The following is an 18,244-nucleotide window of genomic DNA, read 5'->3' as shown; positions in this document are numbered from 1 at the left end:
ATTTTCCTATTAAATTTTCAGCATTATTTTGTAATAGACTGTTTTTCCATCTACTCACAAACTTTAATGGTTGTAAATACAGTTGGAGGTGGGTCTAGCATTTAAATATTGGAAGCTTTCTTTCTAACAGCAATGCAGAACTGGTTCCCTTTTTATTCTTTTCTAATGCTCAGGATAAATTACTAAGAAAAGTATTCTTTGTGTCTCAAAATGAGCATTATATATTTTCAGGCCCTTTTGAACAATTTTTTAATCTGTGATATAACTGATATGTGTTACAGTTATAGTGACCAGTAAATTTTATTTCCATTTGTTTAGTGTTTGCTACCTGTTTCAATTCCACAAAGGTAAATTCAGTTGGAGACTACTTAAAAATAATAAACTTTAAAGAAAACCTTCAAAAATACTTAAAAATTAATATTATGATCATTGTTGGATGTGCTAGTCTTAGCTCATTAATAAAACTTTTTACCTAAATGAAGTTTTTTCCAAAGTGTGTTGTGATAGTTTTATTTCAAATTACATTGCAGAGGGTTTTGGGCTTTATTTCTCACCTAATATGCATACTACTGTCCAAATATCTAGTTAGGTGAAACTGAAATGATTCAATTTTTACGTTACAGGAGATTACCTGGGGCAATTGATGTTATTGGTCAGACTATAACTATCAGCCGAGTAGAAGGAAGGCGACGGGCAAATGAAAACAGCAATATACAGGTTTAGTATTTTATGAATTATTATTTTTAAATGAAAGATTATATCTATGTTCTAGTTTAATTTATTCAGTCATAGCACTTTCCTATGTGTTAGGTGCTTTTAATACAAAGGGGATTTAAAATGTGAATCAATCACTGCAGCGTAATCACTATGTTATTACAAAAACTGTTCTATGTAAAATGCATAACCTTTGGATATTTTTCAGTAAAATTTCTTTTTCCTTTCTATGAGTGTGATATATAGACTCATTGGACTAAAAAAGGAAGATATGGGAAAAATTTAAAGAAGAAAATAAAATCATCCATAGTTCTGCCATCTAAAGATAACTACTCTTAACATTTTGATACATCTTTTCCTCATCACTAAGTAAGATTGGGACAGATACAACTACGGTTACATTTTTGTGTATCCATTTTTTTCCGTTTAAAATTATCATTTGCATTTTTCCATATTCTTAACAGTTTGATTTAAAATCTCCTCTTGATAGATTTATTCTATGGCTGTACCATAATTTATTTAATGTGACATTTCTGAGAGAAATAGATCTCGTGTTTTTCAGTTAAAAGGATGAAAGGAGATGAGTTATTAGTAGCTTGGATAGTTCAGGTTTGAATTTGAGTAACTTAAGATTTTCAGCTGTTAATTGACCATACTTTTTCATTATTAATTTTCTTTCTTTGAGTACTTTAAAAAATATCCAAAGTGTTTTGATTCTTATTTCCTTTAATAAATTAATCATATGAGTGTTCTTTTTAGCACCTTTAAAGGTAAATTATTCCTAAACTGGAAGACAGTTCTCTTTCTTTCCCTCACCATTAAAAGGCCGTGCTTATTCTTAAAATAACTCTGCTTTCTACTTTAAAAAATAGCTTTTCAACATAAGCCTTACAAAAATTACTGTACTTAAATGTAGGAAAAGTTAATGAAAGGAAGGATTATATGTTTAAATGATATGCTTCAGCCAGCAAGGATTTGAAAAGTATAAATATATAACATTATGTTGCCTGCTTTTTCTGTTTTTCCCAAACACGTTTGCACATTAGAATCCGTCGAGGATCTTGTAAAAAATTCACATTTCTAGGTGCCACTCTCCTGTAGGTTTGATGCTTGTCCCTTACCTATTCACAAAGATCAGTATTTTGTAAATACTTCTGCTTATTGAGTATAAACCCTTGTTCTTAAAGTTACAAGGCTCAGATGAAGAAGCTTTTTAAATATCCAGTTGCCTGTTACTTGCACCCTATTTGACGCATGCCTTATAGCCTCTTACTTTGCAATCTGATGATGACAGGCTTTGGTATAATGCATATCTGGTTCTGCTGCCATCTTAGTTTCTTAATTCTGGTATCTGTGACTAATGATTATATTGCCTTAATTTGAATACTTTAACTTTGATTGAGTAACAAAGATAATACTCATTAAATTTTATTTATGAAATACTTAACTGTCTCTTGTTTACAACATTATTAAATCTATTAATTATTCCATAAGAATTTTACTTGTAATGATTCATTTTTTCCTAGCCTTTGACTATGAACATTTTTAAAAGTGTGTTTGAGTGTATACTCACATACGTGTAATGTTCACACATACCCCATGCATAGAAAAATTAGTCCTACTTCTCCAGAATACGTGTATGTGAATAACACTTATTTCTTAGATTAAATGAGATTCATTTACTGAGTTTACTCTTAGATAAGAATATTTATTCACCTTTTTACTTAACTGTGCTCTAATTTTAGGTCCTTTCTGAAAGATCGGCTACTGAAGTAGACAACAATTTTAGCAAACCACCTCCATTTTTCCCTCCAGGAGCTCCTCCAACTCACCTTCCACCTCCTCCATTTCTTCCACCTCCTCCAACTGTGAGCACTGCTCCACCTCTGATTCCACCACCAGGTAAATAGTAAATAAGACATTTGATTCTGAAAGAAAAATAGCCTATGAGTGTTTTTTAATTTTGAACTTAACAATTAAAGTATATATTTGAAAACAGGATCTTCACTGCATTACATTAGAAGTAATAGAATAAGGTATTTATGCTCAATCTTCAGTAGATTCACACTGAAACAGATGTATGTGTGTCTTAACAATTTCAGCAAAGCAAAGAAGCAGTGTACTAAACTAGAGACGAGTGGACTGAAACTGTGTTCCAAAAATAGGGTAGTGATTCCCCAAATTAAAGTTGCTAATTGTGTATGTATAAACTCACATTGAGTCATGTTACTTTTGAAAAAAAAAAGATTCTTTTAGAATTGCATAGGTTAAAAAAATTGTATCCTATGAAGAGAATGAAATGAAAATCTCAAGTCTAGTGGTTGTCTTCGTATACTGGTTTCCTTTTTGGAGACTTTCTGGGTGCCAGGGGCCTATTAAACATGACAGAAAATTAATGTCAGTTTTTATCATATTCTTAGCCACTTTTGGTTATTTATTAAAAGCTAGATCAGTGGTAGTAGAAAAAAATTCACAAATAATTCCCTAATTGTATACTTTCAACTTTTGTCTGATAGCCTTCGTTATTTTATTTACAATAGGCTTTTAATATTTATATCCCTTAGCCAGTTTTTAATGACACTAACCAGATTGAGATGATAATTATTTTCCTCCTAGGGAGAGCTCCAGTAATAAGTGTTAAAAATTAGCTGCTGGTCCTAACCAGTACTACAAGTGCCACATATATAAAAATTTGCTTTTTATTAATAAAATTAGTTTATACTAGAGAGCCACATTCACTCACTCACTTAGCATTTGCCAGAGGGTTGTCTTTAAGAGGTGGCAGTTCTGATTAGAGTACAGAGATATTTAAAGGATCTGAATAATATTCATCCTTTTCCTCTAAAATTCAGCTGTTGTATCAGCCCCACAACCACAGCACCTTTGATTTCCTTCTGAGATTACCTCTGCTTTCCAAAAAGGATAAGAAAATTATGAAATGTGACTATGGCTTTAGGGAATCTGTTGTCTCAAAAATAGTAGAAAGAGAAGATTGGATAGGTTCGAGTTGCTTACTCCAGACTGCATTATTTCTGAAGTTCAGTGAATTTCTTGTTCTGACAGTAAATTGCTTGTTCTGAAGCTGCAGCCATCCAAAAGTTAAGATTCAATCTGTGGTTCTTAGATCTTGGATGTGGTGAGAGTTAGCTAAATGAAAAGAGAAAGTAATGAGGACTTAGTGATTCATAAATGGGTCTTTTGTCCTATGAGAAAGATAAATGTGAAAATAATGAGACTAAAAGATGGTCAGTACATGTGGTCATAGTCTTTACATTACATTGCTTTGTAATCTTGTTTAAACTTTACTAATTACTAAAGGTGATTTAAAAGAATTATCTTATTTACTACCTAATATAGTATATCCCCAGGTATTCTTCAACACTTGTCATTAAAGTAAGTGAGAGAGAATAGTGGTACAAAATAATAGCAAAGGAATAAATACCTCAGTGATGTAAGAATATTTAGAAGCTCTGTAGGATATTGATAGGCAATGGCATTATCTGGATGTGTGTTCTTTTTCAAAATGGTAAAAATCATTTCATTTCTTTGCCGTATAATCTCTGTTTATAAGGATAACAAATCTATTAATAAAATGTTTAGATTACCTATGGAATTATACCGTAGAGTACCACTGATTATTTTCCTATTGTTTAAGCTATTTAATGTTAATTTTCAATTGCATGCTTTCCATATTTTTAACACCTGTACAGATTTCTTTTGATGCTTATCCTTATATTACCTTTCCATGTCATCCTGTCAGCATTTAAGGAATACAAATTCAGATGAATTCTAATGCTGGTTTAAGTAGTATATATATTGGTTGGGATCTTTGATGTGGTGAGAATTAACTAAATGAAAAGAGAAAATAATGAGGACTTAATGATTCATAATGGGTCTTTTGTTCTATAAGAAAGATAAAATATGGAAATAATGAGACTAAAAGATGATCAGTGCATGTGGTCATAGTCTAACTGGTATATTTGCTGGGAGTGATGGTGAGGGAAAGATACCAGTTCATGTTAAAACCAAATATTCGTAAGTTGAGACTATCTGGATTACTCCTTATTTTTACTAGATTGTGAGCTGATGGAGAGAGCATAAGCTGTGCATTTCCATCTGTGTTTCCTCATGGTGCCAATCACAGAGATCCTGTGTATACCTGACATTCCCTACATATGTTAGCTAATTGAGTTAATGACATATTTATGTATCTGTAACACCAAAGAAATTTTCAGATTGACAGTTGGTACAGTCACACAGGCTCTTATCAGTCAGAGTGGGCACTGGCTTTAAACAACAGTATGGCTGCATTAATATATATACCAGATGAATATAGGCAGTGATTAAAGCCACATTTGCAGTTACCATTTACCAGAGTCATATGATTACAGCATGTTCTGTAGAGTTTGCTATAATTTAGATCACTTTAACAATCATAAGCGGCTAATGAAAGAAAGCTGTGGCTCAAGCAGTATTTTCATAAGTATTGGTTTTAAAAGTACTCCGTTTGTCTTAGAGAAACCTTGGGTTTTCTTTTTGCCTCCTTGAGAAATACTGAAAGGAAAAATAGAATAAATCTTTGGAGAATTAATTTAAACATTCTAATGTTGCCTTTGTTAACATCAGCTTTCAAATGCTTAAGTTTTTAAGACTGGAGAGCTGTATATGATGGAACAAATATAGTGATGTTGTATTATGCCCTTAATTTGGGATGTTAATCCAGATTTGTCTGAAATAGACCTATTAAACCTATTGTCCCAGCTTAATTGTTGTTATTCACTCAGAAACACTCTGGTGTGGAGGGTAACATTTATGATCAACTCTTGGAGGTTTACAGATGTGGCTTATTGCATGATTAGACACTTGTGGTGGCTTAGTTGCTAAGTTGTATCCGATTCTTGCAACCCCAGGACTTCCCTGGTGGCTCAGACGGTAAAGTGTCTGCCTACAATGCAGGAGACCTGAGTTCAATCCCTGGGTTGGGAATATCTCCTGGAGAAGGAAATGGCAACCCACTCCAGTATTTTTGCCTGGAAAATCCCATGGACGGAGGAGCCTGGTGGGCTATAGTCCTTGGTGTCGCAAAGAGTTGGACACGACTGAGCAACTTCACTTTCACTTTCATGGACTGAAGCCTTCCAGGCTCCTCTGTCCACGGGATTTTCTAGGCAAGAATACTGGAGTGGGTTGCCATTTTCTTCTCCAAGGGATCTTCCTGATCCAGGGATCGAACCCTGGTCTCTTGCATTACAGTCGAATTCTTTACTGACTGAGGTACCAGGGAAGCTGCTTCATTCAAGAAACTTTCACTGTAAAATAGTTAACAGAAAAGAGACGTGTTGTTTCCTCTCCCCCTCAAACACACATCTACAACGTATGTGAAGTCTTGTTATAACAGACAAAGTCATATTTCTGGCCACAGTAGATTTGTCTAAAGAGTAGAGGACGTTTTGTATTGGTGAGTACAATCAACAGGTAAGGGACCTTTGGTCCTAAATTAATGTTGCGACTTCTGGATTAGCTTTTCTAAGTGGAAAAGTAATATGGTTCCTTGCTACCATACTGATAGTAGCTTGAAAACAAACACTGTAATTTATTCAAGATTTTCCTTAATTTTCAGAAAATCTGTTATTTTTAGTGATCCAGAAAATACTTTCTATTGTATGAGTTTTTTCAGACACACATTATTAGTGTGCTTTCACGCTTTCGCTGAGTAATAATAGAAATAAAAGCTAATGTTTATTGAATGCTACTATTGAAAGCACTGTTCTGAACATATTTCATGTATTAGCTCAATTTGATTCTCAACACCATCTGAAATAGATACTATTCTGGTTTTACAGATGAGAAAACTGGGACCGTAATAGCTAGAAAGTAGCAGAACCAGAATTCTAACATAGGCAGTTTTGCTTGAATGCCTATTTTATTCAACTACATTGAAGTGAAGAAGTGAATCATTACCTATGTGTATTCACCCTGGTAACATGGCCTAAAAGCTCTTTAAAAAATTTTTCTTGTTGTGAAAGTGCATGCATATATTTTTGTGATTAAGGAAGTTAGGGAGTAAAAAGCAGGAATCAGACTTTATTTTTTTTAATTGAATTAATTGAGGTTTTGGGTTTCCTAGGTGGCTCAGTGGTAAAGAGTCCACCTGCCAATTTAGGAGATTGAGCTTCAATTCCTGGGTCGAGAAGATCCCTGGAGAAGGAAATGTCAGTCCACTCCAGTATTCTTGCCTCAGAAATCCCATGGAGTGAGCCTGGCAGGCTATAGTCCATGGGGTTGAAAAAGAGTCGGACACGACTTAGTGACCAAACAGCAACCGTAATTGAGGTTTTACTCTTTGCCTGATTTGTGTTAAGAAGTCTGTTTACTGATTAAACCAGTTTTTAAATACTTGTGTGTTTGAAGAAAAATTGTAGAATTGGAAGGATTGATATTATAGAGCAGTTGATTTTGTGTGGGTGTGTGTGTTTGTGATAACATGACATAAGATCATCTTACCCATTTGTAATTGTACAGTTCAGTGGCATTAAGTACATTCACAATGTCATGTAACCATCACACCTATCTATACCAAAAACTTTTCCATCATTCATAACAAAGCCTATATATTCATTAAACATAATACTTTCCTCCCTACTGTAGCTTCTGGTGGCTCCTTTCTGTCTCTCTGAATTTGCCTACTCTTGGTGCCTCATATAAGTGGAATCATACAGTATTTGTCCTTTGTGTCTGGTTTATATTATTTTTTAATAACATTTTAATTCGTAGTTGTAAATAGACTGTTTTTTTAAACTTTGGTCAAACTGTATTACATTTTATGATTTTTAATTTAGATTTTAAATGTTAATTTACTTTTAGTGTCATATTTTATGTTCATTTTTATATAATTTAGTTTGTTGAACAAGAGAAGGGAGAGTCAGTTGAACGCCTGTCTTTTTACCTTAATCAGTGTTAAGGCTCATGTGAGTATTGTTCTGTTAAGTCTTGGAACAACTGAAACAATTGAAATCTAGTGCATGAGTAGAATTCTGCTAAGTTGAATAAGGCTCTTCGCTTTATGGAGATGGAGCCCAGACCATAGATAAGTCATCTCTGCTTTTAAAGTTGGATATAGAATTTAGCAGGCTTCCCTAGAGGCTCAGGCAGTGAAGAATCTACCTGCAGTGCAGGAGACCCAGATTCATTCCCTGGGTTGGGAAGATCCCCTGGAGAAGGGACTGGCAACCCACTCCAGTATTCCTGCCTGGAGAATTCCATGGACAGAGGAGCTTGGCAGGCTATAGTCCATAGGGTCGCACACAGTCAGAGATGACTGAAGCAGCTTAGCATGCATGCATAAGGTTTAACTCTTTATCTAGATTTCAAAATGTATAAAATTCTGCATTTTAGAGCAAAGTATTTTTTTTCCTAAAAGACTTTTGTTAGGTAGGTAAGACAATTAGCATCTTAGTAGTCATCTAGTACTACAAATTATATGAACCTAAAAATCTTGTTTGTTCCTTAAATATTTAGAATTTGAGTTAGTGATGACACATGGGGCTAGGGAGAAAAGCAGCTCACTTCTGAAGTTTTTCTGTATTTCCTCAGGGTTTTCATTGTCTTTAGATTATTTTCCTGTTAGCAATCTGGTTTCTAGTGCAGTGGCTGTTAAACTTTTTGGTCACAGATCCCTTTATACTCTTAAAAATTACTGCAGACCCCAAAGAGCTTTTCTTTATGTGTGCTATATTCATTTTTTGATTAGAAATTAAACCCAAGAAATTAAGATGTTTTATTTAAATACTATTTTTAATGTATTTAATCCAATTACATACTATGATAACATTTTAATGAAAAAATTATTCTTCCAGAATGACAAAAAATTTTAGTGCAAAGAGTAGCCTTCTTTTACACTTTGTAAATCTCTTTACTCATGTGGCATAATACAAAAAACTGATTCTCCTGTTTGCTTTCACATTAAATCAGTTGTGATTTCACATGTCATGTAGCCTCTGGAAAAATTCATTGTACATTTGTAAGAGAATGAGCATGAAGATGGCAAATAGCATCCTAGCGTTTTTATGAAAGGAGTTTTGACCTTTCAGATTCTTAGAAGGGCCTTAGGGACCCCACCCCCCACTCCCCAGGAAGTTCCAGATAATACTTTGAGAACTGCTACTTTGCAGAAGCTTGGCTTATATTTAGTGACTATTATCTGCACCCTTGAGGAAGTATAGTTTTGTCCCTTTATTTGAGAAGTTATTTTGTGAGTATAACATTAAGCTGATTTTATAGTTTCATCAAGATTTTTGGTCTTATACAGCAAATCTGCAGGTTAATCTATGCTACTTGCCAAAAATGTAAGCACTAAAAATGTAGTTTCCAAAAGTACCTTTTGAAAAATAATTTCTTGAATTTTTGAAGAAGTACTCATTTTCTGTTTTGTTATAGTTTTCTATATTTAAAAAAAATACAATAGTCTATCAGTGTTTCAGTAAACTCAAAATAGGGTATAATGCTAATTGTCTGTAATGAGCATAATTCAAGTTTACTAGCAATTAAAAGCTTCTTTAAGATGTTGATTTTTGAATGTCTTTTTCTCCCTGTGGATGCTCCCTTTATAAATTAGTTATATTTTTAATACATCATTTGTTGTTCAGTTGCTCAGTCATGTTCAACTCTTTGAGACCCCATGGACTGCAGCATGCCAGGTTTCCCTGCCCTTCACCATCTCCCAGAGTTTGCTCAAACTCATGTCCATTGAGTCGGTGATGCCATCCAACTGTCTTGGCCTCTGCATCCCCTTCTCCTGCCTTCAATCTCTCTCAGCATCAAAGTCTTTTCCAATGAGTCGGCTCTTTGCACCAGGTTGCCAGAGTATTGGAGCTTTAGCTTCAGCAGCAGTCCTTAATATTCAAGGTTGATTTCCTTCAGGATTGATTGGTTTGATCTCCTTGCAGTCCAAGGGACTCTCAAGAGTCTTCACCAGCATAGATGCTGTATATTGTAGAATTTATGATTTAATATTTGCTTTCATTCGTGCTGTTCTTCTAGTCATTTTGCCTTTAGAGTTTAATTCCTTTACAAGTAAAAATATTGATATTTCTAATCTGAGATGTTTTTCTCTAACATAGAATTTTTGTTTTCCATAGGCTTTTAGGTCATTTTATAATTGAAAGAGTAAGAGATTGTAATAAAGATAAAGTAATTCACCAATTTTATAGTTAATGCAGAATTATGTTTTTTACATTTTAGGTGTAGAGTATGCTGATTACTATTTCTGACACTATAAGTGTTCATAGTGCCTTTTAACACAATTTTTTCTTTCAGATTACTCCCATTCCTTGTTGCACCTTGTAATTAATTGTTTTACTTTATAGTTTTACAAGTATTCTACCTCATATATTTTTTAAGTGTAGATTGTAGATGATGTGTATGCATATGTAATCTTTAAAACACTGGTACATAGAAAAGCATATGGTGGAAGGTCATATTTAAAGATTTGTATAAGCCTTGATGTTTTGTGCTCAGTTTTTTTTGTGTGTGCAGAATTTACCTATGAGCTTGATGACTTGAAAGTAGTAATTGGTGAGACTTAAGGCAAGTGATTAAGCTTTTTGGTGTTTATAACATACTAGTGTTGATGAAGATTATAATTTCCAAGTGAGAAATAGAAAGCATAGTTAACATTGTTCTGCTGTGCTTCTTCCTTTCATTTGAACTGAATAGAGAAATAATAGGTAGTTGATAGCCAGTTACTATATGTATTAGTTAGCTCTTGATCCACGACAGATTACTTTTGTAGAGCTTTGTGGAGCACAATGGTTTAAGACAACATACGTTTACTGTTGAACAGTTATTGTGGATTAACAATGTGGGGACAGCTTAGCTGGTCCTCTGCTTCAAGGTCTCTCACAGACTTTGAGATGGTTATCTCAAAGACTTGCTAAGAAAAGATTCATGTTCAGATTTACTGACTTCTTTGTTAAAAAGATTCACTTCCTCTCCACCATGGTAGTTTGCTTCATCATAGCATGAATGCTGAGAACACAGTGGAAGAAACCAGCAAAATAGAAGTCAGTCTCTTTTGTAAACTAATCATGGACATAACATTCCATCAGTTTTGCTGTATTTCATTTGTTGGAAATAAATCATTATCTAGCCTACCTTCAAGGGGAGGATATAAATACCAGAGGTATAAAAAGACATGAATACTAGGAGGCAGGAATCATTGGAAGCCAAGTTGGAGGCCTCCTAACATGGAACTCTTTTTTTGCCTTACTTATGTAAAATAATGATGGGATACATTAAGAATGTGTTCATAGATAATTTTTATTCCGTTTTTTAACTTGAATACAGAGCTATTACTTTTGTGAGAATTTTAAAAATAATGAATTTAAAATATAGTTGAATTCCTTTTGACATGATGTTTTGCTGGTGTGCTGCTTTTCTGTTTCTTTGTACCAGTTCATTCAACCCCCTAACAGTCCTCCCACCCACCCTTACACTTCTTTACATTTAAAAGTTCATATTACATACTGGGAAAGTTAAATCCTATTTTCTTTCTTTTGAAGGTGCCAGACAGTATAGGCTGTCATACAGCTGTACTGTTTTATTTCACAGTGGTACATGCTTTGTTTAATAAAAATGTGAAATGGAACTTACACATTTTGAGTAGCTCCGTGGTGCAATTTACAGGGAAGTTTGAATGTAAATCCAGTGATTCTCAAAATATGGTCTCTTGTCAGCAACGTCATCATCTCCTTGTTTGGAATGCAGATTCTCTGCCTCATGCCAGACCTACTGAATCAGAAGTTCCAGGGGAGGGGCCCAGCAATCTGTATTTTAACAGATTCTTGAAGTAATTCTGATGGTCGCTAAAGTTTCACAACCCCATCTATTCATTCCCTTTAGAACTTGAATATAACTTTTCCAAAGTTTTTGGCCAGTAATAGAAATCTTACTTCTACTACTGTATACAGAATTTTCCAGGAAAACATTTTGTTTTTGCTACTCATTTTAAAAATAAAGGATATAGAAACACAGTGCATGATTTGTGTATTTCAAATCTGTTGGCTGGGCAGCACATGTGTTGGCCAGGAAAGTTGGGAGTGCCGGGAGAAACAGGACAGGGAATTTTGAGGTGAATTTTGTCTTTCATTTTACTGTTCTCTCTTGTTAACAGAAGTCAAATACTAAATAGTGATTTTCTAGATGAGAATTGTGTTGGTGTAACATTATATTACATATTAAACTTTTTAAGTAGCATTTTAAAAATATATTTGCTAATTGTCAAAAGAATGGATCGTATAGTGTTTCATCAACTTTGAAGTTCTGTTTCAGTGAACTTTAATTCAAAATTAAGATTTGAATTATCTTAGATGAGCTATACGTCTCATGCAAAGGGTCTTCTCTAGTTCTCATGCCAACTTTCTGATGTGTAGATATTGTTTGGAAAGACATCCATATCTATCTATGTAGCATAATTTTTGTGTTCTTAATTCCTTTCAGTTGATTTTTTAAAAGGATCTGTCTTATGATACTACTGTAGTAAGAAAAATTAAAAGCAGAATGTTTGTAATTTTAACTGTCTTCATAGCACACTTAATAGTTTGGTTATATTCTTTTATTTTTATGTTTTGTGAAAGTTTGGTAACTTAAATGTTTTTGAGGACTAAATGTTGAGAGGGCTGAATAGTATTTTCTTACTTATTTTATATGAGTTCACATTGTAGTTAGCTTAAGTGATGTATGTTGTTCATGTATTTACTTGGGTAAAGTTATTAGGATTACAGAGTGGGTTGCTGAAAGTGGCATGGTTACCTTACCATACCTAGGACAATGGTCATGAATTAAATAGTCACGTATTTAAATGTGAAAACTGGGACATGTAGTGAAGTTAAGTAGTACTCTAAAAAATCTATAATCTTCTAATGAAGATCAAGTAATAGTAGCTATTATGAGCATTTAATATACTCTGCCTTTAATTTCTCATTTAGTGTGGTGTCTGGAACTTTTGTTAGTTTGTATTGTTTGCTGGATTCTTTAGCTTATTAATGTAGGAAGCAGGGAGGTACCTCAAGAGGTATGAGAATTACCACGGAGTGTAGCTCATTTTAGTAGACTTATGGATGCCTAACGATTTTTGAAACATGACCGCTGCGTTATTTATCTTTTTAGTCTTGTTGGTTTGAGTTTACCATATCCTTTTATTGCATGGGTGGTTAAATAAGGTGTTTCATTCTCCATTTTAAGGCCTACTTATTTCCTTAAGTTCTGTTTGAATAAACCTCTTGATCTGGTAGAACAAGCATAGAAAATTTTTAAATTATTAGCAGATGTTCCCATTGACAAGCAAACATTTGAAAGCAATTTTTTTCATTATTTTTTCCTATGTACTTAGTTAATGAATTTAGGTTATTTTTTCCTCTTTGGGAATAATTTTGATGCAGTTTTTTAAGATAGGATTTAGTAAACCATTCTGACTTTGTTGAAGTTCTTTATGATTTAACGTTTTCCTTGAAAAAGTTTTTCATATTTGAAATTTTTCTACTTAGAAATGTCGTTTTTCTTCAAATAAGAAAATTATAATTTGCATGACACTTAAATTTTAAATTAGGATTTAAGGGCACATTCGAAGAGTCCCTGGTGGCTCAGATGATAAAGAATCTGCTTGCAATGCAGGAGACCCAGGTTCTAACCCTGGGTCAGGAAGAACCCTTGGAAAAGGGAATGGCTACCCATCCGAGTATTCTTGCCTGGAGAATTCCATGGACAGAGGAGCTTGGTAGGCTATACAGTCCATGGGGTCGCAAAGAGTCGGACACGACTGAGCGACTAACACTTTCACTTTCTTAACCAATGTAAATTGAGAATGTTTATATGTAGTTTATTCCTTTAAAGATTATAATGTGTGTGAGTGAGATTCACTCAAATTAGTATTTACTGGCTTCTATTGACGTAAAGCACTCACATTCATCTTACCGTGCCCTAGGGATGTAAATATATGAATTGGCTATATCCCTTGTCTAGACTCCCACAAGTCAAGAGAAATAATAACCTTTCCACACTCCTATCAACAATAGAAAAACAATTCATGTCCATACTTGAACATCCCTCATAGCTTTACTAAAGTGAATATCTATCATCTTCCGAGTTACCTTGTACTACCTGCAGTATTTAAGAGCCCATTATCACTTTGCCTATTATACTGTTAAAATAACAAGATCAGATGTTGATTATCAAGCTTAGTGTTAATTTCATGGAGTTTGATATTTGTGTGTGCACAAGGGCGCTTTTTTTAACTAATGTCTCACTTTGTTCATGGTTACAATTAGTGGGGAAATCTTGTTATCAAGTTGTTAGTCTGGGTTTTCATCAGGAAGTCTGATATTGTACTCAAATTGTTGGTCCTCTGCAAGAAAACAGAATGCTGCTTTTGAGTGAATAAGCCAGGATGATGAGGCGAGGGGTTTTATTTCAAAGTTTTTTTTCGTGATGGCATAAGTACATAACAGGTTTTGAAATCCAGTTACTATATTAAATTTCATCACTTGTTTTTTAGGTATTCCAATAACTGTACCACCTCCAGGTAAAACTTTTTTCATGTTTTCTCCATCATTGTTAATAAACATGAAATTTCAAGCTTATAGTTACAGGAGAGACGGTGTTGATATGGTTAGAATATAAAACAGGTTATTGGGATTTCAAGGTCCTATTTTCAGCTCTGCCTTTGCTTCATTCCAGTTTTGATTAAGATACTTAGTTTTCTTATACCTGTCTTACCCATTTCTGTAGAAATAGAGATTCTGAGAAAATTCTTACCATATCAATTTATTGAAGAAAACAGAGTATAGGATTAAAAAGAAAATTTTTATTAAAAATTGTTTGTTCAAACCAAAGAATTTTTTATATGATGAAGTGACTGCAAGAGAAGAGAAAGTTCATTTATCTTGATATTATCATGGTTTCTGATTGTTTTTACCCTCCTGACATAACTCAATATTGTGAGAAAATATGTTCTGAACCACACTGATAGGTTGACAGCTGGTCAGATGATTGTTCATAGAGCAGTGATTTAATTGTTCACTCTTGTAAGAATATGATCAACAGGAGTGTAACATGTGGCCCAGTGGGGTTTTTTTTTTTACAGTTTTTCAGGGTGTTTTTTTTTTTTTTTTCTTTCTTTTGTAGTGTGATGCAGATATGATAGCAAGTGTGTTTATGAAGTTCAGTATTAAAAGTCGTGAAATGCAAAGAGATGAGAGGTGACAGTGCTTGGAAGGGTGGGTCTAAATTCAAAATGACCTTGATAAATAGTGGAGTTTAAATAGCTTAGGGTAGTATACATATTTAGTTGTCAGAGAGTCACTGACTGTGTATGAGTGTGGCTGAAAAAGACCCATCAGAAGTCTTAAAGGAGTCATTGGTCTGTCTTTATAGGTTAAAAAGAAATGTGATTGTAAGATTGTCTAAAATAGGATTGTGGACTCTAGGACTAAGTAGTAATTGCTAAGTTTTACACTGCTAAGATATTTAATAGAGGAGAACCTAAAACTTGACACAGTGAAGATGAGCATGGTGAATTTAAAACAGCTTGAAACAAGGCTAAAAATTGATTTAAATGGACTTTTGAAAAGGGGTAGGAGAACTGAGATTCATTTTTACATAGAATACTAAAAAGGAGGCTTAGTGGAAGTGTTTTCAAACATGTATTTTGTTGGATTGCTTCTTGTCCTCATTAAGATCAGTATGTGAAATGTAGTTTGAGAGATTTAAATTACATAATTTAATGTACTTCCTAATAGTCAGGGTCGTTAAAACTTGGCAGAAATTGATGTCATAAAGAATTGGTATTGTAAGTTGTAGACTCTTCAAGCCTTGTTGAGATGCTTCATTGCCTGACTGAATTTGAAAGTGCAGAGTAGATTAACTGTTAAGGTCCCTGGTAGCCGTATTCTGTGGTATTTCATCTAGCTTTTGTGAATTATTCAGAATGCAGACCTCATGATATAAAGCTGCAAATTATTTCCTTTCTAAACTAATTTAAAAACTACATTATGTGCTTTTCTTTGTAAATTAGTTTTTTAGGGTTGTGCTATTTAAAACATATTTTATGATGGATATTCTCAGCCTTAAGCATTATATATTTACTGGTAAGATTTTATTTAAAAATTATGCATTTTAAGGCCATTTCTATACATCTAAACTCTCAAAATATTTTTGAAAGAGGTAAATGTTATTTTATTTGCTTTTCTTCTAAAATACTTAAAATGTATCTGGTGGCAATCCTACTACTGTTTAATATATGGAAAAGGTAAGGCATTGAGATTAACTTTCTCATACTCACAAAATGGGCTGTGTGTGGTGCTGAAAATAAGACCGAGTGTCCTGACTCCCAGTTTGTGCTCTGTGTATTAGACCAGACTGTTCATTCAAAGTTAATATTGATCCAAAAATCTGTTTATAAATTTAAGCTCCATTTTTTTCCTGTCCATTATAACATAGTGAAGCACGTTATAGTCCCAGAGAAATTTAATGACACACAACTTTTAACTCAACATTGTGTTACGTTCTAACTTCTTTTTATCTTATGATTGAATGTTTCAGGTTTTCCTCCTCCACCAGGTGCTCCACCTCCATCTCTTATACCAACAATAGAAAGGTAATCAGTATGGACACTGTAAATTTTTTATCATTCATAAGCTTTTGACAGAAGAATCATATATATCTTGGTAATATTTTCAAAGATTTAATTTTGTAAACAGTAGTACCTGCCTTTTAATTCATAAGTCTAGATCTGTGTTATTTACTCTTAGATAAGATATTGGACCTATATCTAATTACAGAACAGGACAAAGAAAACAAAATGATAGTATTTTGAAATATCTTGCTTTGATTTATGGTACTCTTATTAAAGAAACCGCTAGATTGGTAAAAACTTGGCTATAGTCAAGTTTTGTGGGATATACAAACAGATGACTAGAAATCATGAATAATGCATGTCTGTTTTAGGATTAAGTAAGGACAGCTATTATCAGGGACCATAGTAAAGAAAAGCTGCCTTATTCCTTGGTACCCAGTGCAACTTGGCTTCCACAGAGGAAGAATGGCTCCCTTCTGCCTGGCAGTTACCTTGTTTTTTTATACTCTGTATTTATAGTTTGTTATTTGGAATGCTGTGGTAAAGAACATTTACCTCATGGATGGCAATACCATGTTTAACAGCATATGCTTTGAAATCACACAAACCTGGTTCAAATTTGGCCTCAAAATTTCCCAGCTTTGTGGCAAGGCAGGGTGCATAATAACTCATTGAGACTCAGATTCCTCTTTTGCCAAATGGGGTTGATAGAGTTATGAAGATTAAAACAACTCAGGTGAATATAAAGCATCAGCACCATTCTTGGCAGACGGAACTAACCAATAAATGGTAGCTATTATTATTTCCTCTTAAGTGGCAAAAAACTCTATTTAAAAAAAATACTGTATTTCTGAGAAAGTGATTCAACCTAAAGAAAAATCATGAGAACTTTACATCAGTAGCATCAAACTGCATATGATTTTCAGAAGAAATGATAAAACTCAGCAAAGTGTGACTTGTGAGACCATAAGCATTTAATTTTAAGTCCTTGTTAAACATATATTTGTTTTCTCATTCAAAATGTTAAGAAGTAGTATTTGTTGAGTCTGTCAGTAGGGTGGAATTTCTGATTTTTATTCATTAAAATTAGTTTTAAGGCTAAATTTTAACTGTCTGAAGTACTCTGTCAGCCTCAAAGTTTTTGTTATCTATTGTGTCAGGCTGAATTGATTGGACTATTCATGTTAAATAATACTAACAAGCTATTATCTTCTTTACATGTAGTACTAGGTTTAATACTGTTAACAGCCTGTGTTTTCAGTATTAAAAAATAAAGTTATTATGGAATTGCAGCTACCATTACATGGTGGTTGTAATTCCATAATAACTTAATTTTTTAGTACTGAAAACACAGGCTGTTTAACAGTATTAAACCAACATTACATGGACAGAGGAGCCTGGCAGGCTACAGTCCATGGGGTTGCAAAGAGTCAGACACGACTAAGCGACTAAGAACAAACAAAAACAAACACAACAAACTATATGGTGGCTAAGTAAAAGTCATAATTCTGCCTTACATTTTGCATTTGCACCAAGCTAAAATCCAGAACTTGCAACACGTAAAAATACATTTTTCTTTGACAGTGGACATTCCTCTGGTTATGATAGTCGTTCTGCACGTGCTTTTCCATATGGCAATGGTAAGTGTTATTTTTTAATTGCCCAGATTCAATTTAAATCAGTAAAGTACTTAAATACTTTAAAATAGTAGAAACATACTCCCATGGTTTAAAGTACTATCTTAAAAGGAATTAAAAAATATTTACTATAGAAATAGTCTTACATATATTCCAAGTTACTTAGCAGAATATTTTTCATTTCTTTAGTAAAGATGTAATTGTCCCTCTTTCCTGAGGTATCCATAGTGTCATCTCCATTTGTGTATCAAGTTCTGTGCATGCA

The 18,244-nt window shown here is 33.6% G+C and overlaps 1 protein-coding gene across 47 annotated transcripts in view; it reads left to right on the top strand.

Moving 5' to 3' along the window:
- The window catches only part of FIP1L1 (factor interacting with PAPOLA and CPSF1), a 67,954-nt gene that overhangs the window by 36,332 nt on the left and 13,378 nt on the right, over nucleotides 1-18,244 (top strand). For 29 of the 47 annotated variants that reach the window (XM_081515684.1, XM_081514168.1, XM_081513823.1 and 26 more), the window contains 4 exons: nucleotides 624-717; nucleotides 2,460-2,616; nucleotides 16,309-16,363; nucleotides 17,927-17,982. In XM_081515684.1, the coding sequence (XP_081371810.1) occupies nucleotides 624-717; nucleotides 2,460-2,616; nucleotides 16,309-16,363; nucleotides 17,927-17,982 (362 nt within the window). Of the gene's footprint in view, nucleotides 1-623; nucleotides 718-2,459; nucleotides 2,617-14,263; nucleotides 14,291-16,308; nucleotides 16,364-17,926; nucleotides 17,983-18,244 lie in introns of all 47 variants that reach the window. The other 18 variants (XM_081512959.1, XM_081515134.1, XM_081514951.1 and 15 more) reach the window with 1 other exon arrangement.

The sequence above is a fragment of the Giraffa tippelskirchi genome, chromosome 1 (genome assembly GCF_054371585.1).
Source record: "Giraffa tippelskirchi isolate mGirTip1 chromosome 1, T2T-mGirTip1v1.2.pri, whole genome shotgun sequence".
NCBI classification, from domain to species: Eukaryota; Metazoa; Chordata; class Mammalia; order Artiodactyla; family Giraffidae; genus Giraffa; species Giraffa tippelskirchi.
This window is presented reverse-complemented; position numbering and strand designations above follow the sequence as displayed.